Source organism: Gadus morhua, chromosome 6 (genome assembly GCF_902167405.1).
Source record: "Gadus morhua chromosome 6, gadMor3.0, whole genome shotgun sequence".
In the NCBI taxonomy this organism is placed as follows: domain Eukaryota; kingdom Metazoa; phylum Chordata; class Actinopteri; order Gadiformes; family Gadidae; genus Gadus; species Gadus morhua.
The window spans coordinates 4,747,824-4,770,707 of NC_044053.1; the positions used below are offsets into that span (position 1 = coordinate 4,747,824).

The 22,884-nt window shown below is 46.7% G+C and overlaps 1 protein-coding gene and 1 non-coding gene across 4 annotated transcripts; one reads left to right on the top strand and one right to left on the bottom strand.

The window, feature by feature from the left end:
• The first annotated feature begins 668 nt into the window (after positions 1-668).
• trnar-acg (transfer RNA arginine (anticodon ACG)) lies at positions 669-741 on the top strand. Its single transcript has one exon. It is a non-coding gene; the product is annotated as a tRNA-Arg (tRNA).
• Positions 742-2,579: 1,838 nt separating this feature from the next.
• limd1a (LIM domains containing 1a) lies at positions 2,580-22,884 on the bottom strand. Of its 3 annotated transcripts, none has more exons than XM_030358508.1 (10): positions 22,868-22,884; positions 19,446-21,158; positions 19,241-19,382; positions 11,890-11,991; positions 7,727-7,794; positions 6,585-6,647; positions 5,443-5,573; positions 4,452-4,503; positions 3,793-3,861; positions 2,580-3,243 (listed from the first exon to the last, which is right to left on the bottom strand). In XM_030358508.1, the coding sequence occupies exons 2-10, from the start codon at positions 20,613-20,615 to the stop codon at positions 3,106-3,108; spliced, it is 1,935 nt and encodes a 644-aa protein (XP_030214368.1). In that variant the 5' UTR covers positions 20,616-21,158; positions 22,868-22,884; the 3' UTR covers positions 2,580-3,105. The 3 variants fall into 3 exon arrangements, with proteins under 3 accessions (XP_030214368.1, XP_030214369.1, XP_030214367.1); XM_030358509.1 differs by lacking the exon at positions 22,868-22,884 and having other exon boundaries at positions 19,446-20,909; positions 21,030-21,279; XM_030358507.1 differs by lacking the exon at positions 22,868-22,884 and having other exon boundaries at positions 19,446-21,280.

Below are 22,884 nucleotides of genomic sequence, written 5' to 3' on the forward strand. Positions count from 1 at the left end.
TGCTGTGTGTATATTTAATGTGCCGCCGTGCACACAATGCAAATGTTGTATTTGGCTGTTTGTGTGTGTTACTATATGCGAGCTTAGTGCGTCCTACGGAAACGTTGTTGGTCATGCTGATGATTTCGCGCTGCTGTGAACTGTTGCGATTGAGTTTTTTGTGCACCTGTCCGTCATAATATTTATGTGGGCCCTCCCACACAATCTACGTGCCCACTGCAGAGATTTGCTATGGCGCCGGGTCTGACAGAAGGTGTAATGCTAGATGACTCAGTGGCCCTAAAACGCCATCGTAGGACCATGTCTGACATTAACGTTTATCTAGATATTTTTTGTCTAATCAATTTAGTTGCTGGGTTAAATTAATTGAACATTCCTTCAGTTGTGGGGTTTTCTGGTTTGATTCCTGTACGGTAGCGATGAAAGAATCGTCAGATAACTTGGACCAGCGTCTGTGCTCAGGAAAGTCCAAACAACGTATTAGCTCGCCATCCTCAAGAAGTCCTGACAACGTCTATTACCACCGTAGTTTATCAAGATCCCAAATGAAGCATGACTAAACTAAATGTCAGACAAAGACATACACCTAAACTTCTACAATTGTCAACTCCAGTAGATTTGTTGTCATGATTCTAATGAAAATGGTCCCTACTTTATGCGCTTAATATGGGCTAGTGGCGCAATGGATAACGCGTCTGACTACGGATCAGAAGATTCTAGGTTCGACTCCTGGCTAGCTCGATCTTTTGTTTTTTTACATGTAACTCTTGGGCTGGAAATTTCAATAACAATAGTGAAATGAAACAGGTCCGTTTTTGAATTGGAGTAAAACGACGGTAAACGGATGTAGAGACAAAAAAAACGAAATTCCATTGACTAAATAATGGGAAAAGTATTTACCTCCCTCTGCTGGTGAATTAGGGTTAAGGCACATCAGGCGCCCCAACCTGTCAACTACCAGCTTGACTACTGCAATGGTCTTCTCTACGGCACCACCAACAAAGTCCTCAAAAAACGTCTATATGTCCAGAACTCAGCTGCACGCCTCCTCACTGGTACCCGCTCCAGAGAACACATCACACCTGTCCTCCGTGAACTCCATTGGCTTCCAATTAAACACAGAATCAACTTAAAAATCTTACTCATCACCTACAAGGCCCTCAACAGCCTAGCCCCCCCCTACCTTGCCGACCTCCTCCATCACCACGCCCCCTCCTGATTCCTCAGGTCCATCTCTGCCAACCTGCTACAAGTTCCACGGACTGAGCGACGGACTTGGGGTGATCGGGCCTTCTCAGTTGCTGCCCCCACCCTTTGGAATTCACTCCCCTCCCACATCAAAGTCTCTCCAACCCTCTCTTCTTTCAAATCTGCACTCAAAACATACCTTTTCACACTAGCCTTCCCCACCTAACTCCCACCGTATTCTTCATGTTTAACCTCTGTTTTTCTTTTATTCCTAGTCTGTCTTACATAGTTTTGATAGGGCAATATGTAAAGCTTCTTAGAGTACCATATTAAGCGCTATATAAATTTCATTTATTATTATTATCATGGCCACTGCATTATTTAAAAGATCAGTGGCGAAGTCACGCCCTTTCCAGTAGAGCTCATGGGACCTATGAGATCGAAAAATATGAATGGGCTTCAATGGAGAGAAAGTAATTATCTTCTGGTCCCAGTCTTTATATGCCCCGGTTTACACATATGTTGTTTGTGGATTGAAATGGTATTTTTTCAATTCAAGAGTTTGACCGTTTATTGTGCAATTGTTCAGTTAAAGGCTATAGAGAAAGCCCAATGAGAAAGACTACACGTCTCGTGTGCGACATCATGCTCCCTGCGACTGGCGTGGACAAGACCGACTTGGAAAAAATAGGTGAAGTGGAGCAGAGTACCAAGGGCGGGTGGTGACGTGTATCATTCGCGTCGAGAGCGGCGAGGGGCTGTAGTTCACAAAGCGGCCTCACACAAAACCTAGCATTATCAAACTTCTTCAGAAAATGCCCTGTTATGCCACACGATGATGGTCTCAACTCAGTCACTCTAGCTATCAACACGAATACACGTATGCAAGCCAAACATTAGCTGTGTTTGAAATCGTTCCCTATACACTTAACTCACTATTCCCTATATAATGTTCATGATATAGTGCACGATATAGGGAACGAACAAAAGAGAATTCGGACGCTACGCTGAACATTTCTAAACGTCATTTGCGTCAGTAAATGCGCTGGGTATTTGTGTGACGCAGACAGATGCCCCCACATCATGGCACTCACGAGGGAAGCTGGAGGTTGTATTGATGTTGAATGTTACATTTCCTTGTTCAAGTTTTTTTTAATTAATTTAGAATGTTACATTTTCTATGTTAAATCCCAAATAAAGTGTTGACATTTCTAAACGAAAGCCGGAGACTCCATCGTGTATTGGTTTTCCCGGTTATTCAGCTTCTTATTCTCCGGAAAAACCCAACCGCATTGCATTGTGGTATTCCATATTTTTTTGTTCCAGCCCCATCAGGACTTAACTAAGATATACAATTCCTTCAATGTGACACTGACATTATTGCACTCAAATCATTTTTGTAAATAATTTATTGGATTATTGAAAATAACTTCACTTCAAGAGTAAATCAGATAAATATAGGTTATTTGAGTCAATGCATGGTTATACAGAAAAAAAAACGTTGAAAATAGTAATTTTTCGGGCAAGCTATATTATTCTACTGGGTACAGTATATTTATATAGTCTGTGTCCTTATAGCCCTAGTTGAAATATAAAGACTACTTCGAAATAACAATTTCAAAACATATCAGCAATTTCCATGGAAGTTTCTTCATAATTATGCTAATTTTAAAATATTTAGCGATGTGGGCCCAATTTAAATTAGTGCCCAAACCACATAATGGTTCAGATGAATAATATTCAGGACAACTAGACCTAAACCAGGATCACACTGCGATGATTGCCTACTTACAGAGACAAACAAAAGACACGAAATCAATCTCATAGAAATGTATTGAATGTCCACTTTTTTTTTGCTTCTTCTATTTCTTTGGCAGTTCCTTCATATATCCACCAGGGGGCTCCCTCAACCCAAAACTAGAGCTGGTAGGAGGCGGCGATGGGCGACGAGCTGCCCGGCTCGATGTGCTTCAGGTGGCAGGAGTGACACAGCAGGTGGCCGTTAAGGGGGTAGCAGCGATGGCCTTCTTCATCGTTCAGCTCCATCTTACAGTCCTGCAACATGAATACAATAACCAAACGTGAGCTAACCACCTCACCGTTGAATTGTTCGTAACCGTTACTTTGGGAGCAAATCACTGCCATTAATGTTTTGAATTTTAAAAAAATCGATTGAATTTTGTGTTTCTATCTGAATGTTAAGTTCATTTAATTCATGGCATTCAATTTTTACACTTTGACATCAAGGTCATCTGAATTTATTTTAATTCATATTTCCAATATGTGGTCACTTTCCGTCTGCCCATCTACCCCTCGGGCCCTTAACCCTGGGGCCCCCACTCAGGGTCCCCACCCCCAAGAAAGGGCCCTGGGGCCCTATGATGATGATGATAATGATGATGTTGATGTGCAACAGGCCGCAGTCTATGGTTATCACCCACCACTGTAATCAGGCCTTTAAGAAACTCTTTGTTGTGTTCCGTCTAAACAGCAGTGGGGACTTCAGAGATAGCATTGAGCCCTAATGAGTGTTTTCAAACGAGCCAACGTTCCCTTTTTTTATTCCTGGTATGGGGGTGATGGGAATACCCCAGTTCCACCTACCTCACAGTGATAGCACTCCACATGGTAGTCCCGGTCCATGGACACCACTCGGACGGTTTCATCTGACCCCTGGGGGGGGACGGGCACAAAAAAAGGATCAAGTCAATATCGCCGATCAACTTCCTGCCAGATTCACATCGATTTTCACGGGAGTTTCATCGCAGTTTCTCATCGGTTGGAACGGAAAGCGTTTCTATGAGTCTAAAAAATCAGCGTATCCTTCAGAAGCTTCTGGTGGTGGCGGCTGTTTTGTTGTCTAATTCAAACCTCGGAACAACAACGCAAAGTTTGAGTGATGAGTTCTAGTGGGTGATTGACATACTGCAACAAGACAAAATTGTCCCACCTCCTACCAGCAGATTGAACACAAACAGGACCACAAGTACGGCTTTCTATGCGGAAGTATGGCAAGCTTTCAAGAAGCTTTTCCAAGAAGAGATAAAAGTAAGAAGATTTTATTTTAAAAGCTTTGTTCCAGATTGAAGGTAGCCCTTGCAGTCATGTGTTCTAGGCTGTTGGCTGTAGGCTAATTTACCGTATATTCCCTAGTGTTGACTTCAGGTTTGGGTATTACCACCTGTAAGAGTGGATAGAAGCCTTTGCACTAGTTCTTTAGTACTTTTTGTTTTCATCAAGTTATCAACCGGTGAGAGACTCACCTCTGAGGGAAGGATGGGCTGGCTACAGGATGCACATTTTGGGGCCAAGACTCTGGTAGGAGACATGAAGATAATAAAAAAAGGAGTTAGGACAATGATTGATTGCTCAGAATTATTGATTGAGTCATACCCATTTGATTGTAGCTTGTATCCATTGAGGAATTCAATGAATCGAAAACATAGAAGCCGATGCCAGTTTGTAGATTTGTAACACGTGAAATCTACTAACTGTAGATTTCAAACTGAGGATTTGATAATCCTAAAAAGACAGAATTCCAGAGAGCAGAACGGGCAATAGATCAAGTATTTTGATAATACCTAATTAAGTCTCTACTGAGCTACTTGTGGTAATAAAGTGGCAACAGACTTCCCTGTCTATTTATTCCAAATGGTTAAATGTGGAGTACAGCTGCTGCCTTGCCTGTACACAAAAACATCAACAACAACAACAACAGATTGCATATGGAGAGGGATGACGACTGACACATTATGTCGATTGAGAGTTATGTAGAGTGTTATAAGAGTGATGAAGAGCGTATTATGTAGAGTGTAGTATTGAGAGTGATGAAGAGCGTATTACGTAGAGTGTAGTATTGAGAGTGATGTAGGGCGCTGAAGTGTAGTATGTAGAGTGTCGGACCAGGTATGGGTGTTTGGCATCTGGTTCAAGGATGCCTACAGGTAGAATGCATACATTGGAAACACCTATTCCCTATGCACAAGGAATTATGTTTTGCTGGGTGTTTGTCTTTTACTTTATCTGTACTTTTCAGGTAAAATGTGTCACATCCAATGTTCTTTTTAAAGGAGGAGTTGATCAAACAGGTGGTAGTCCGAGAGGAGGAGTTTATCAAACCAGTGGGAGACTTAAAGGAGGGGTTTATCAAACCGGTGGTATTCTTTAAAGGAGGTGTTTATCAAACCCGTGATAGTCTTTAAAGGAGGAGTTTATCAAACCGGTGATGGTCTTCAAAGGATAAGTTAATCAAACCTGTGGTAGTCTTTGACGCAGTAGATCCGGCTCCCGGCGTCCACCGTGAAGGGGACCCCGTCCAGACTCTCGTTGCAGATGGCACAGCGGAAGCAGCCGGGGTGGTAGGACTTCCCCAAGGCCTGCAGGATCTAAGTGAAAACGCAACAGAACATCAGATCCCCAAAGCGAGTAGGAAACACACACTAGTCTTCTCGGGACCAAAATGACAGACCCGAATCCGGATGGACCCAGGAAATGTGTTCAGGGATCCGATTGGATTCGAGAATTAAATCTGATGATCCGCTTCGTTTTTGTCTGAGATATGTCTAGACCCTACCCATTGCATATCCAAGACGGGTAGGGTATTTTATGGGACCAACAAACCAAGAAATGATTATGGTACTAGAAATTCCGTTCTGCTGCTAAAAACGGCTATGACGTCAGATACAACATGTGGTAGCCTAATAAAAAGTTGATAGAAATAACAGTCCTAAGTAAAGACCTAAAGTGACTAGGCTATGGTTTAGCTTTAAAAATGCGACGGGCATTTTCTTATACGAGTGGAACTGTAACAGTCCACCACTAACCGTACAATTCATCAGTCCTTTCGGTGCACCTTTCTTCCACTCTGACTGAACTCGCTGGCGCTGCTCACTGTTTTCGCCCTTATTTCATGCTCTAGTAAATCTGATCATAATGGTAAACCTAATCATCAAGCAAATTAGACAGCTCTTGTCGGGTCCACTGGGAACTACACACGATAAACAAACCCGGGTTCTAGGGTTCGGGTAGACCCTTCAGGCCTTTGACACACACTCACTATGAGTGAACTTAAGTGTACTTGTGTGAATTTAAGTGTTTATAAGTGAGTGTTTTATCAATTTATATTTAACTGTATCCCACAAAAATGTGAATCAAAGGATAGATGGACAGACATTCGGACAGAATTCAGGGCATTCTTTCTGCTAAAGCCTTATTCCAGATGTTCAACAGGAAGCCATGTGCAGTCACAGCTGCTCAATGTTCCTGAAGGGAATGTCACACACACACACACACACACACACACACACACACACACACACACACACACACACACACACACACACACACACACACACACACACACACACACACACACACACACACACACACGAATTTACCATATCCATGATCAAATGTCCACACGCGTTGCATTTGTCAGCAGACTGCTGGAAACCTGAGAACTGAGACAGACAAAGCACAAACATTCATGTACTGGTATTGTCATTGTAAAGACCTGTACACTAGAAAAAAAAATGCCTCAACAGCATCCCATAGGGTGTTCCTCACTGCATTGAACCCGCCCCATATTCGATAAATGGTTGTGATTGGCCCGACCCAGGCCAGGTCTGCTGGAAATCGTCCTGAACCGGAGGAGGGGGGGGGCAGTGACATCTGACAGAGCAAATAAAACATGAGCTCGCAGATTCGTCTGGTTCCCAGGAAACACTAGTCCCTAGCTCAGACATAACCCAGCTTGGGGAACTGCAAACAATCTGAAATTGACCAGAAGGGTTTTCAGACATTGCCATTATTTTTTTTATCCTTCTTCCTTAGTTCCCATAATGATGCAGCCAAATTACTATGGGCTTCACATAGCTATAAGTCCCTCAAAATAACCTTTTTTTTTAATTGACATCAGCATCTCGCAAACCAACAGCCTTGTGGACACCCTACTGGTTCAAACGGTGTGAAACCAGCCCCAGCTGTCCTCTTATGAAGCAGGGCTAATACGGTACCCTCTGGCTCCAGACAGCTTCACAATCTCACCCATGGGAGTCAGCCGATACGGTCTGCCCCGGGATCACGGTGTCCTGCACCTCCTACTTAACTCTGGTCACCGAGACGTCAGACTTTTTATTTCATTGAGAAGTCTCTGCCATACACTCGGCCCTCAACAAAGAAGAGCGTGAAAGTAGAGTAGAGGTACAAAAAAATAAAAGTAGAGGTGGTATCTGCAAGGCCATCGATTTAATCGTCACATGATGCCCTGATCAGCCCAATCAAGAACTAAACCATAATCATGCTAGTTAAACGACCACAATCATGAAACTAAAACGGAATATAGCAGATATGACTATAAACACAGATTGAGGCCATAGTTGTCCCTTGTCGATCCATCCTGAGGAGTAGACAATATACTGTATAAGACCGCTGCGTGGAGAGCGTGCACTGGATGAAGGCACCAGAAGATGAAGCAACATCTACGAGGTCGGCCTCAGCTCCAGATCAGTGGTGTGGGAGGGTGTTGGAAGCCACTCACCAGGAAGTCCTCCTCACAGAACACCTTCCCCCCTACGAAGTAGAAGGCCTTCCCGCGCAGCCTGCGACCTGAGGAGGCACGGCAAACAAACGACACGTCAGCACAACATGCAACCACGCACTGGTTTATCTGTCAGAGGAGGCTAATAAACCACCTACCTCACGACGTCATTGGAGATGGTTTAACACGTTTCTTTAACACGTCCAAAAAACAATTTGCTCTATCAAATCTATTTTAGCGAGACCCTTGTCGAAAAGTAATTGGCCTGTGCATACTCTCCGTCTCGGCGGAGGAATAAACACTTCAGATGTGATCCCTTCCGTCCCGAGTAGAAAGCACCAGACGCACAAATCAACACGGCAGTCCCTGCCTCATCGCACACATCCAGAGCACGGCTGGCTCTGCACATCTGGATGTGGTGGAGCCAGGAACACCAGCCTGGTCGGATCCCGTTACCGGACATCGCTATTCATTAAAGCCTGTCTGATCACATGGCCAGGCGCTGGCTGAGGCTCAGTGGAGAGATGCTGGTGCCATTTTGCTTCTTTTGTGGCCGCAGGAACCTTTCCTTTCCGGGGGCTAGAATGGGTGATGTATGTATGCTTTGTGTAAACATCAACTTTTCGACACACACACACACACACACACACCTCTGTCCATGGCCCACAGGAAGAGGGAACATTCCACACATTTTCTGAGGGGGGGGGGGTTTAACCACGGTACATTGAATCCTTCTTTATCTCTATAATGACTCCAGAGTCTGCACACACACACACACACACACACACACACACACACACACACACACACACACACACACACACACACACACACACACACACACACACACACACACACACACACACACACACACACACACAGTATTCTGAATGTTTTCAATTATATTAAATTATATTTAATACTTAATCCAATGACATGATTCAAAATTGCTTTACACAACGAATCACGGGTAATTTGTTATTCTCATGGATAAAAAAAATGACACGAAAGCCATAAAGTTTCAATTCATGTGGCGGTAGGGGTCAACAACAGCTGAACACTATGGGCGTCGAAACCTCTTGAACCTCTTGAAGCCACCAGCTCATGTTTCAGCCATTAAAGTATCGTCACATGACGTTCCCCCGGACGTTCCCTCTCTTTCAGAGGACAATATGGCCACCACGTGTGAAGAATGACCTCTGGAGGCGACAGAGGATTGGATGAAGGAGAGGTGTCAAACTGGCCTGGTGGATGATGACTGTGGAGGCAGAGGTCCCAGGGGGGGGGGGGGGGGGAAGAGAGAGAGAGAGACCTTCCTCTTCCTCACATTCCAGTTTCTTTTTCAAAGTGACTCATAAAGTAAGGGTGGCGAGTCGTTAGGGGAGATAGGGGCTTAATTAAAGTCAGACGCCAGAGCTGCAGGAATGGCAGCTATTCCTCCTTTGTCAAAGCCTGACGGGCTATTTCTGGAAATTGAAGACATTCAAGAAAATCCTTTACATGCGTCTCTGTATTTTCATAAGAAAGATCATTTTGTGCAATAGCCCCAGGAAAAGGACCACTTATAATAGACGTATACTTTGGAATCTCGTTTTCTTTAACTGTTCTATACAAGTCTAGTGTGTACCGTTAACATGAGAAGATAACAAAGTGAAGCATTACTAATTATTTGGGGCTATTGGAGTTGAGGTCTCATATCTGTGGATGTTGGCTAAAGGGCCTCTTATGTGGTACTATTGGAGGTGTAGGTCTCATATCTGTTAATGGGGGCTGATGAGTCTTATTGTGGTACTATTGGAGGTGTAGGTCATATCTGTTAATGGGGGCTGAAGAGACTTTAACCACGGCACGGCATGTGCCTATAGTCCCTCGATGGGAGACAACCTCAACGGCGGGACCACAATAAACGTGTGCGGTCGCTCCTCCTTTTGAAGGGACTGAAAAATCCAAAAAGGTTAGAGCTCTGTCCGTCTAATAGGCATGGATTGACCTTTCAAAAAAATAAATAAAATGAAACAATTGCCACGAGGCAAAACTTTGGACGCAAAACTTGGGACGACTAGACTCTGGCTTTAGAGTAGTATAACGGGACCTGTTGTCATAAGCGACGATGACAGGGATTCTTATTGTGGTACCATCGCAGGTGTAGGTCTCATATCGGTTAACCGTGTAACGGGACCTGTTGGCATTAGAGACGATTCCAAGGCAGTGTGCACCGATTCACAAGAATCTGCTACAGCGCTATCGGAGGTCTAGGTGAATGTCTCTACCAAACCGGTTCCCCCCCACCTCCAGCAGGGGGCGGGGATTGGGGACAACGGAGGGTCTGTCTCTACCGACCTGGTCAACACCCCCAGCCATGACTGCCTGTTTGTGAATCCCTGGTGGAAGCAACTACGGTGTAGTTCCTCCGACGGCCTACAGGTGGCTCTTGGTGGTCGGGCGGTTGGCAAATTTACATTTATTCTTCGTTCGGCCGTGGCTAGTTCAACTCCATGTTATTCATTATCCCGACTGACAGTTTTAACGGTCATGCTTGTACCAAGTCTGCGTTCTCTACTGGCTGCTGAGGTCAACGATAACCCCCCCCCCCCCCCTCCCCTTGACGGCTGAACTCCGCTTTTTACATGGAGTGACCTCCAGCTAGGGAGGGCGGGAGGAGCGCTTGTGGTTGCCGTGACGAGGGCAGTGTTGGCCGAGCGCACAGCTCTAATGTTGTTCACCGGCGTGTTGCGCAACACCAGCCAGAAGGTGGCATCGGGCTGGTGGGTATTTAAAGCACCGGTGAGACATTCAGCTAACAACGCAGAAACGCCGCCGGGTGTGTGAGTGAGTGAGCGGGTCTGTGTGGTCGACGGAGGTGTGAGTGGGTGCCGGCAAACATGCATTTTTGTATATCTTTATTTGTAGATGCGATTTTGCGTTTATGTGTGCGCCTCTGTGTGCGTCTGTTTGTAAGCTAAATTGCGTGTGTGTGTATGCGGGGCCGTTTGTGTATTTGTGCAACTGTGTGTATGCGTGTGCATGACTGTGTGCGAGTGTCTATTTGTGTGCACGCGGCGCACCTATGTATGTGTGTGTGTGTGTGTGTGAATACCTCGTCTGTCTGGCCCCTGGCTCCGTGGGGGGCAGCTGACATAACAACCCCCCCTATGTGCTCCTGGAGCCTCATATCTGGGGGCCCGACATTCCACCCCAAGATGGGCTCCTCTTGGGGTTCAGCCAGCGTGCCCTTGCCGCCCCGCCGCCCCCCCCCCCCCCCCGTCCAGTGGAAGATATGAGAGCTATGCACTTCTGTACACGGCCCGTCGCGTCAGACACACCAGCTCATTATAATCTCCCCCCCTCTTTATTTAAACTGCCCTTGATGCAAGTATGGCACACACACACACACACACACACACACACACACACACACACACACACACACACACACACACACACACACACACACACACACACACACACACACACACACACACACACACACCGTCGAGGCCACTGCTGCAGACGAGCTCCGGGTCCGCGATCTGATAAGGGGCCGAGTTCATTTAGGATAATGAGCTTTAATGGACGTCGTTGCGGAGCTCCTAACGAGCACAGGAGGCAAGTGAGGATTTAGTTGATGAAAAAAATAAATCTGCCAACAAAATATTAAAAAGGTCAACGAGAAAAAAGAAAAAAAGAAAAAGGGAACTGGGATTTTAATTTAAGAGGATTAGAATCGCGGGGAAGTCACGGTTATGAATGAGCCCAGGGACCCCGACTGACCCTCTGTGCTCCCTGAACACACGCCGTCCCTCCCTCTCTCCCTCTACCCGGCGTCCATGTTATGTGGGGTGCCGCAGGAGTGACTGACACACCCAGAGACCAAACACCACACCTCTGCTCCACGAGCCGGAGCGTGCGTGCGTGCGTGCGTGCGTGCGTGCGTGCGTGTGTGTTGAGCTCAGGGCGCTGAACGCCTGAAGAGATGGATCTCGGTTCAGGTGAAAGAGACGGCCTTCAGCTAAAGCCACCCAGCTGGGGGGGCGCTTGGTGGAGGAGAAGGAGGCCAGAGGAGTGGGGTGGGGTTAACTGGGAGGGCTCTGTCAACAGAGGAACACACTCTATAGACACAGTGTGTGTGTGTGCGCGTGTGCGTGTGTGTGTGTGCGTCTTACTGCAGGCGCTGCAGCAGAAGCAGCGGTCGTGGTAGAGGTTTCCCATGGCCTGGCAGGCCTGGTTGGCTCCGTGCACGGCCTGGTTACACTTCACACACACCCCTGGAACACAACAAACACACACAAAAACGTTTTGTCACAAGGCACAACGTTCCCCTCGCTAATAAAGCACAAACCACTAAACTGGTAATACACAAAGACGTAGAAAAAAGATGTATGGAAACCATTTTTAAATCTCAAAAGCAAACGCGTGAAACACACATAGGAACATGCATGGTCACATTGAGTTCTTACTAAGAAAAGCATATTGCATGGTCAACCAAAACATGGAACACCGTATGTTCCCATTCAGCGCTGAAACAGAAGTTTATTGTGGATTACAGAATAGCAATGTGTGAAAACTGTGCGACCTCAGTCATCTTATTCTTATATTTTCTAACTTTTTCATCCTCCTTCTATAAATACTAAAGCACTCTGGGATGCTGAGTCACAGTTTGGCTTCCCCAGGAGGCTCTATGGTCAGTGGAACAGGGTGGGAGGCGCACAGAGCACTGAGACCAGGACATCAAACAGAATTAAAACAATGAAAATGTCTGCAGAAAATATCCTTTCAAAGCCAGGAAGCTGGATAGCACTCTGCTTCACTCATCAGAGAGCACTGTTTGACTTGGCACACACACACACACACACACACAGGCTAACGGTCAATAGCATCAGGGTTAAGCCTCCATACCTGGCCAAACACACACACACACACACACACACACACACACACACACACACACACACACACACACACACACACACACACACACACACACACACACACACACACACACACACACACACACACACACACACACACACACACACAGAATGAAAGAGGAAGAAAAGACGGATGGAAAGCAGCAGGCACACCGAGCCACATGACTCAGTCATCTAGATTCCAGATGTCTTTTCCACCTCCTTTTTATTTCTGTCTTAAACTTTCGGTCCTTTTTACCAGGTGATTACAGGTGTCATCAAATAATGAAATACATCTTAAATTAAATTGCATGTCATGCTGTTATTATGGGTCAATAAAAGATTACAGGATTTACCTGTGTGCTGTGCATAGTACTACGACTGAGTACATTAGTCACAACCTCCCATGATCAATCAAGAACAGTGTGTGTCTAAGCGCGTGCTTGCATGCATGCGTGTTGGTCTTTGTGCACGGCTTTGTGTGTGTGTGTGTGTGTGTGTGTGTGTGTGTGTGTGTGTGTGTGTGTGTGTGTGTGTGTGTGTGTGTGTGTGTGTGTGTGTGTGTGTGTGTGTGTGTGTGTGTGTGTATGCCGAGCCCTACTTGAACAACCCCCCCAGGGCAGGAGAGGGGAACAGAGGTCCGCTCTTCAGCCTCCCAGTAAAGACAGCCCGGGCCCACCGGCTGACAAAGAGGCCTCTGTTGGAGCCGGTCTCCCCACGGCCGGCCCCATCACGCGCCCTCCTCCTCCTCCTCCTCCACAAACAGTCACACATTAAGACCCACCACTACATGATCCGCTCCTCATGTCTGACCGAGTTATAGAACGGCACTCACACGCGCACACGCACACAGGGTATAGGGAGAAAGACACGCACATGCAGAAAGAGAAAGCAAGAGCGAGACTGAGGGGTACACACACACACACACACACACACACACACACACACACACACACACACACACACCGGACGGACTTAAGGAAGGATCGATGAGAGTCCAATAATAGGCAACTTCAACATAACTAATGCAATTGTTGCGCAAAAGTCGTTCATGTTCAAAAAGGAACATCTGATTGTTTTCATTTTGCAATGGGTGGATATAAAATACCCCAGAATGCATTTCCCTTGGAATCTAATGTGAACCATATTAAAACAAAAAGGAATGAACCTTTATCCTTTTTATATTAGATAAAAAGATACTTTAAATTGCACATTCCTCTGGAGGATAAATCCTCTGGAGGATAAATACCCCATACCTTTACCTTATTTTTCCCCATCTTTGGTAGACTAGCATCTGGGCTGATAAAGTCGCAAGAAGGCTGCTAACGTTGTGACTGGGCAGCTAACCGAACAACTAATAACTGAACGTATAATTGGGAGTGGGTTGCTCTAGCAGCAACTGGGCATCCAAAGAAGCAACAGGACTGTTAATAATGTTCTGTTCTAGAAATGTTCTGCTAAACCTAACGCAGGCAACCGCCGGCCCAATACTCCAAAACACTGATTATTTACAGAACTGCTCGCTGCAACACTTTATGGGACAGGGGAGCAGAAAGAGGGGGGGGGGGGGGGGGGGGGGGGGGGGGTAGGTTGGGTCTGGGCCGAGTTCGTGAAGGGGGAATCAAAACCCCACCCCAGCATGCCACTTCACCTGCGGTCAAAACTCCCTTGCTGCTCGCTCCCCCCCCTCCCCCCCTATATCCACAACCAAGTCGGATCACAGACTGAAAGCTTAACCCTGCTTATACTGCTGCTTCACTCCTGGGGAAGTACTGACCCTTCTTATTGCACCCATAGTGTAGCCAGTTTTATGTCAACCACATGCATGACAAAAAAAGAAGAAGTTTCAGACGAAGCACATGTTTGGGATTTTTTTTTAAATCATCGACCGTCCGATGTGTCGGCTTATTGGCAACTGTTTATTCTGTAGCCGAGGAGTTGAAGTGCACACACACACACACACACACACACACACACACACACACACACACAGATCGTGGGAAGAGTATGGATAAGACCTCCAACACACAGCCAGATGGCCTCCACTGACCTCCTATACGAAGACAAAACTTTACTACAACCAGCGAGCATGTGAACTAGAAAATCTGCGAAAATCTGGTGAGATTATGATATCCCCCCCTCACATTTCTCATAAATCAGCCTCCGCCATAAATACTTCATCCACTTGGTCTCCAGTAACAACGGACAAAGACCCCCCCCCCCCATACTCTCCTCCAGACGTTTGTCTAGTCATCCATTCAACACCTCTCTGATCATATTACCCCCCCCCCCTCCCCTCCTCTATTTTCATCAGCTAACGACCCGTTCGCCGGTTTCCTCAAATTCCTCGCTCCCCCTTTTCCAGACATTCCTCAGTGTTCCCCCCGTGCTGTCATTTTGGCACCGACTGCACTCATTCTCCCAGGAGTCCCAGTTGCAATGTGTTTGGGATGCTGACGGATCCCAGCTCCAGCTCACAGCAGAGCCGACAGATCCTGGCAGGACCTTAAGACCCTGATAGAACCTTATAAGCCCAGCATCAAGTAAGAGGTTGAGAATGTGTGCTTTTATAACTCTTAAAAAAGTGTGTAAGCTGCCCCATGCCACCAGCGAAAAGATATTCCACAAAAGGTTGACAATAAAGAGAACATTGCATTATATCTGTATATCTGTACTTTTATAACTCTTAAAAAAGAGTGTAAGCTGCCCCATGCCAACTGCGAAAAGATATTCCACAAAAGGTTGACAATAAAGAGAACATTGCATTATATCTGTATTGTTTTAAGTATAACGTGTACCGCTTGGTCTTGGCATTCAAATAAAAAGGTGGCACTCTTTTCTTTGGATCTAAATACTCGGGCATAAATATAAGGAGCAGATATAAGCAATTATAATCAGCATGCAGTGCAATTGCGCCTCTTTTCCCACGTTGTAATTATGATGTCCGTGTTTAGAAGACGCATGACTCAAACGATGATGAGCCACGTTGTCTCTCTCTCTCTCGGGAACTTCCAAAGACTAGTGAGCGGCAGGGATATTATACGTTATTCCTCCATCTGCGAGGGACTCCCTGGAAGAGAGCCCTGCTTATTTTCTCTCCGCTTCTCTGGCACAGAGGTGGGCGGTAATGGAATCGAAGTTCTGTTATATTTTAATAAAGGAACGTGTTGTTAAATGGAAGTTGTTTCTTTTAAAGTCGCAGGCGAAAGTTCTGCTCCTTAAACCGGGGTCGACTTAGCCTTTGATAATAGTTGTGCGAGTGCCCATTCCTGCTGTTGTGTTGCGTTGTACAGCACAGGAGCGTTAGCGGTTTAATAAAAGGATTTGTATTTTAGTGCTACTGGCCACTGTCGCTTTCCCATAAACCTGCCAGCATGTAAGTGTGGATAGGTGGGCTTCAGCCAGCTTGTGACACACCATACCCCTCTTAAAAGTCAATGAAGGACTCGGGGGGGTGTCTGGAATTACAACTGTGACATTCCAACAGGAAATTCCTTCCCGAGGACACAGGGGACGCAGTTATGGGCTGCCCGGCGAGCAAACAAGACCCCTTCCCCGCCCTTAACTCATCCAAACCAGGGCCTCCGGTAACTCAACTCGTGTTTACATCAATAAAGAAAATCAACAACCCCCTAAGCGCGCTGATCAAAGTCCCAGAAACCCTGGCACTGCCGAGGTCTCCGACGACTAATCCAGAACATATGCACCTCCTGTGAACCAGAGTAGACCTTATCAAGTGACGCGTGGTCGTGTGAGGACAAAGGTGACCTTAAATCATAGACTCCTGTGGCCTGTTCCCTGTGTTACCTGTAGTCCCTTGTGGCCGGGTGACATGCGGAAGAGAAGCCGTCAGACGCACGAAGAGTGAGAACATAGCCCTCAATATAAATAGAATACTCTCTCTCTCTCCCTCTCTTATCCAATTTGGGCTTGGACTGCGCTCTCCGTCAAAAACAGGACAGGGGGACGATGTTCATCAAGTCGGACACAATCTGCTGGCCGGACGAAGTGACAACACAAATAGAAAAGAAGCCCAAAAAAAAAAAGAGCCCAAGAGATTAGAATTTCAAAAGGGGGAAGGGCAAGGTCACTTCAACCTAACTCAGGAGAAACTAAATGAAAAGGCATGTCGAACCAATGGTTGTGTTAGCGTGTGTCTGTCGGCCTGGGTGTGCCTTTCTCCATTTCTCCTGGAAATGGAGAAATGCGCAGGCACAGGTCTGTCTTCGTGGTGATGATGAGGTCATTTGGAAAGGACTGAACAGCAGCCAAACCTCCCAGACCCAGGATCGAAAGAACGCAACGGGAATGTCCTCCAAGGATGAAGAGAATGACATCTGTGGAGGGAATAAGAAGTCCAGAGCCCACGGGATACATCTGTGCGCAGGTGTCTGCGCAAAAGAATGCTTCTCCAGGAAGTTTGAAATATTTGTATGCCGAGGGTCTCTGAGATTTTCCAGCAGTGCGTAGCACAACACTATGCGGTTTCCACTTATAGTAACTAGTTATCCTGAGATTGCGTGCGAGCTTAGAGTCCACACTGGGATCACTCTCATAATTGACCAAACATGGTTCTGCGGACGCTCACATTATCCTTGATTTTTCAATGAACTGATTGCTTATTCAGAATCACGAGTTTCCTGAAGTTATCATATAAAAGGGAACGTTAAAAATAAAATAGTGGTGAAAGGTTGATGGGGGCGATAGCATTTGCACACAGGTCGCCGATCGCAAATGCATTTTAATGTTGGCCTGTTTGACTGCAGTCTACGGGAAACTAATACAGTGCTGAGTCAGGCTTATACTGCATCACAAACTCCAGGCACCTCCGTCATTCTCATTGACTGTCAAAGAGCCTTACTCATCCTACTTTCATCCTACTTTCAATTCATGGTGTAACCCTATCACACTGACTTCCAACACCGCGTACGCACAGTGTTTAGGGTTCGTAGACACCTACTATGCCCACATCACACCAAGCACTAACTATATCAGAATTTAGATTGAACATTTAAAATCGTATGCCATACAACCTCAAATCTAAGTGAATAAGGTTTTTACCTTACTTCAAAATTCTTTGTTTCATCCTATCATGTTGCTGAAGGCGGGCTCTATAAGTACGTCATTGGCTATTAGAAGCGAACGCAACCTCTGAAAACTAAACTGTAAACTGTAAAAAAAAGAAATGTCTGTAAAGGTTTGATATCAACACCGTGTAGCCTGGCAGCTTGTAGTTATCCACTTATTAAAATCCCCCCCTTCTGAACGCCTCATCCAGCGCCGCAATTAGTTAACGTCGGTAGAATATCTTCGTAGCAGAAGAGGACAGAAGCGGTAACTCTGACACTCTGGATTGCATCCCAGGCTCTGTGATGTCTCTCCCCAGAAGTTAGTATGATACGGCATAGTAGGCAGTGGTGGACTCAGACTGTTTGAAGGGCAGAAAAAATAAAAAGGGGCACATTCTGCACAACATGGGGCCCAACCAGCCTGCAAAAAGCTATGATGCATCATGTATGGCACTTTCTGTCGTATTCGCCACTCTAGAGGGCACTTTTTTTCAACCATGGAGGCACTGTAAGGGCATTAAGAGGGCACTCATTGAGGCACGTTATCAAATTATCTTGTTCTAGGGCTCATCATCATAATTGATTGTATGAAGGGGCACCAGAGGGCACCCAATAATTGTATTCACATGTAAAGGGCAGCCAATAAGGCACTTTATCTCTTATTCTCCCCCCCTCCCTCTGAGTCCGCCAATGATAGTAGGGGGATCTCAGATTACCTTCTCACTAACACAGACACTCAGACTGTATCTCACACTTGGAAGAATCTTGTGAAAAAGGAAAAGATACAGACACACGTTTAAGGGGCATTATTTAAAGCAGGACATTAAAGAAAGTCCCTATTTTGAAATTATGTAAAATGAATTTGCATTCTATTGGATGGGGGGGGGGGGGACAGAGGAGTGTGAGCGAGAACTTGATAATGTGTATGCAAGTTTCTGTTACTGCCAAATATTTTAAACTCTAAACGGGTCATGAGCCTGGATCTACTTCAACAAAGAGCGCGCAAAGCACCTGCCTGCCGCATTGCAATGTAAGGTTTTATGGAATGCATGCACACCAAGCTCAGGGATCCGCTATCAAGTACGACCATCAAGGACACAGACGCACACACAAACAATGACAACTGGGGCCCGCGCTGCAACAGGCCACCCAATCTGAGAGCTTTGTGTGGGGGAGTGCGACAGGAATGTCAGAACAAAAGACACTGTATGGAAATACCGTTCAAAACCGCAATACAAAGTTTAAAAAGGCTTTTGCGCGTGCTAAACGTTATCACTTTGTATCCTGCACTGCAACAGCCTCCTGAGAGGTTGGGAAGAGAGAGAGAGAGAGAGAGAGAGAGAGAGAGAGAGAGAGAGAGAGAGGAGAGAGAGAGAGAGAGAGAGAGAGAGAGAGAGAGAGAGAGAGAGAGAGAGAGAGAGAGAGAGAGAGAGAGAGAGAGAGAGAGAGAGAGAGAGAGAGAGAGAGAGAGAGAGAGAGAGAGAGAGAGAGAGAGAGAGAGAGAGAGAGAGAGAGAGAGGGAGAGAGAGAGATCTTACCAAAGTAGTCCGTCTTTGGCTTGGCCTCCGTCTCCAGGTGTTGTGTGGCGACGTCTGCCTTGGCTTCAGCGGCAGAAGGCCCCGTGTCGGGCGCCAGGGCAGCAACCGCCTGGCCGGGCAGAACCACCGCAGCAGCAGCAGCAGCAGCAGCAGCAGCAGCAGCAGCAGCAGCAGCAGCAGCAGCAGCAGCAGCAGCAGCAGCAGCCTCTTCCACGGGGGGACCGCGACCTTGGGCCTCAGCGAGGGCCACCTGTCCCAGGGGGGACCCTCGGGAGAGGGGGGACCCTCGGGGGTCCCCCTCAGCCTGGTGTTTGGGGGCCAGTCCTGGGGTCGGGGTCACGTGGGCTTTGAGCTGTGGGGATCCAGACCGGGGTCCCAGCAGGGTGCCCACGGCCATCCCAGCAGCCAGGCCGTGGTTCTGAGCGGGGGGCCCGTTGTGATAGGAGTTCCCCTGGCTTGCGGAGGTCCGGAGGGTGGACGGGGGTGAAGGGTAGTAGGCTGTGGTGGGTGGTGTTACAGGCAGGGGCTGGGCGGAGGGCTGCTGAAGCTGGAAGCTAGCTCCGCCCGTGAAGGCACAGAGTGGCAGGCCAGGGATGAGGTCCGGTTTGCCCGAGCTGGGAGGTTCTCCGAGCCGTAAGGTGGAGTTGGGACTCTGCCTCTCTGGAGGGGCTGGGGCCTTTGGAGCCCCCGGGATGCCGGGATAGAGGTGGCTGTGAGGGGAGTGGGACGGAGACTTGTGTTTGGGTTGCTGAGGATACACACTGCTCTCAGAGATTGAACCAGGAGGGGATGGGAATGACTGGCTCCCACTTAAACTTCCCCAAGCACCCGATGGGCTGACTGGGTGCCCAAGTGTGGGCGTGCTGTTGGGCGCGTTTCCTGAATTGGAAGGAGCTGGGGTGTGGTGTTGGTAATGGGGCTCAAAACGCTCCTTATTATCGTAATTGTTTCCGTAGCCATGTGCCCTGCCCTGTGAAACTTCTGGCTGGAGGACTGGATGCGGTTTCTGCCCGTCATGTTGCGCGTACTGATTCCCGCCTACGGGCGCTACCGGGCCGGAGAGCATGGGGGGTTTGGCCGCGGCTTCGGACGCCTGTCGGGAGCTATTGATGGGCGGCCTGTCTTTGGTGTAGTACGCGCTACCGGGACCCCCGTTCATTCGTATCGCCAGGGTGTTTTTTGCCTGCTCCTCTTGTTGCTTCTGCATGTGGATCTTTGTCATTTTCGAGGCAAACACTTTCCTGGTTTCTTCGAAGTCGGGATTGTTCCCCGCATCTCTCCTCGTCCGAAACAACCCGTCTCTAGACGCTTCATACATGTTCAGATCCTCTATAAACTTACTTGCCTCCAAACCCAAATCCTCGTATTTATCCATTTTGAAAAGTTGTTCGCCGTTGGCGTTTTGACAAAGTAGAAGAATGAACAAAAGCCTGGTAGGATCACAGACTAGAGACCGGTACCAGCATCAGAAAGTTACACCGCGTCTCGTCTTGAGGTCCCGAAGCGGAGCAGTGTCCATGGGGCACTGAATGTACCAAGGGTCTTTGGTCAAAAGTTGATATTCCTCTTCTGAGCCGAATTCGACTTTTCGTCGCATTAGTGAGTAACCAACACGTTCTTCGTTACTCAGTTTAAGTGGTTCCAAACTGTGATGCGGTGCGCTGTCTGGCTATAACGAAAAGATCCAACGACCCCTTTTAAAACTTAAATCATGGCGCTGGGCGCGGAACCCCTTCATTGAGAACTTTCCCCTTGGGCAACTTTATCACAAAAACAGTTGGTTACTTACAATGTCGCGCTTATACATCCGTGCGAAGAAGGCTGCTCCTGCTGCCAACACGTCTTACTGGACACAGTGGCGTTGGTAAGACTCAGTCAGGAGTGGATAGACCCCGGCGTGGCCAGTGGACCGTGGGACCTGGGCGCAGTTAGCTTTTAAAGGCGCAGAGCGCATATCTAAACTACCGTAATGACACAGCTACCACTACGCATATCTACTCTACCGTAATGGACCCATATACCTAAGCACATATCTTCGCTACCGTAATGACAAATCGTCCTCAGCTCATATCTACTCTACCGTAATGACACGTCTTCCTCAGCTCATATCTACTCTACCGTAATGACACGTCTTCCTCAGCTCATATCTTGTCTACCGTAATGACAGATCTACCTAATTACACCTACTTTACCCTGATGACACGTCTGCCTCAGCTCATATCTAGTATGTGCTGTCTCTCTGAGCGGTCTCAGCTCATATTTACTTAGGCTATCCATCACACTGGGGGAGTAATTGATATATTAGAGGGCCATTGGTACAATAGCCAGATAGGGAATTGAACCAGCACACCGGGGTTCGCACCCTACTCTTGCTATGACTGTCTTGACCACAGGGAGTCAGAACCTTGGCCTGTTGTCGGGAAAAACTTCTGACGTTATTGAAACTAGCATGTAAACAGGCAGGCGTTTGTCTAGTTTCTGTACAAATAAGGCATTGGAGAGAATACACGAGAGAATGTACTTTACGTAGGAAAAGTAAATGGCTCCTATTGTGATTCATTGTATTCCCTCCAGATTGAGGTCAACACCTGAGCAGCCTCAGCAAGGCCAACCCACTCACATGTGTGCAGGGAGCTTGGCCTTACGCATGGAACAATTAAAGGAACGACGGACCACCTCCAACACAATGAGCTCACGGAAAACTGCTTCGAAGCGTGACCAAATAAACTCGAAAAAGGTTCCAGCCCCAGGAGTCTGGATTGTCACTGGTACACAAATATGCGCCCTGGTTTACTATAGTCTCTAATTTTCGCAAAAGGAATATGGATGGGTGGATGTGTGCTTATGTGTGTGCGTATGTGTTTGTGAGTGTGTAAAGGGAAGTTCGAAACGTAACAAAGGGAGATCTCATGATACATTTGTCAAGAAAACTCACACTTAATACTGTTGCCAATTGAATACTTCGGTCTCCATAGAAACTGCTGAGTGTGACGTAAGTGTTATATGAATTCAGTTGCTATCGGTAACCAACTTTTATTAATCACACACCTCAGAAATTTGCTCAACCACATTTTCACTGCTAAGGCTGTTTCTTTATTATCAACATGCCGTCTATAACTAAGTCAGATCGATCAAGACGTCATTACCAGCATGGATATAAAGTTGACTAGTTTTAAGATGAGGCCTAGTTGCTATGATGCACTCTAATTTTATTTCATGGGCTATCTTCACAACAGAATAGATTAAAATGGTCAGATGATTTCATCAAAATACATTTGGTAATAATTGAGAAGTCATGGGATAAATATTAAATAATTATTTCTTCAAATTATTTTCCGGAATCACTTCTCTTCAAAAGCCAAGGAAGGGTAACTGGTGATCAGCTTGCATAACCGATGAATCATTTTCTGACATTAAAAAGGATTTGTAATGAATGACAATTATATTATGAGTCAAGAAAATGTAAGTTTAAAAATGACATAAATCTGTCATGGTGTACGCCTAAAGGATCTGTCCATATTTATTATGTTTGAAGGCTTGAAGGCATTCAGGATTGACCAATACTCTTCTACGGGAAAGAGACAGCAGGTAAAAGTGGACTTAGCCAAGGCTTTGGGCCAAACATACCCTCATTCCTGGGTTCT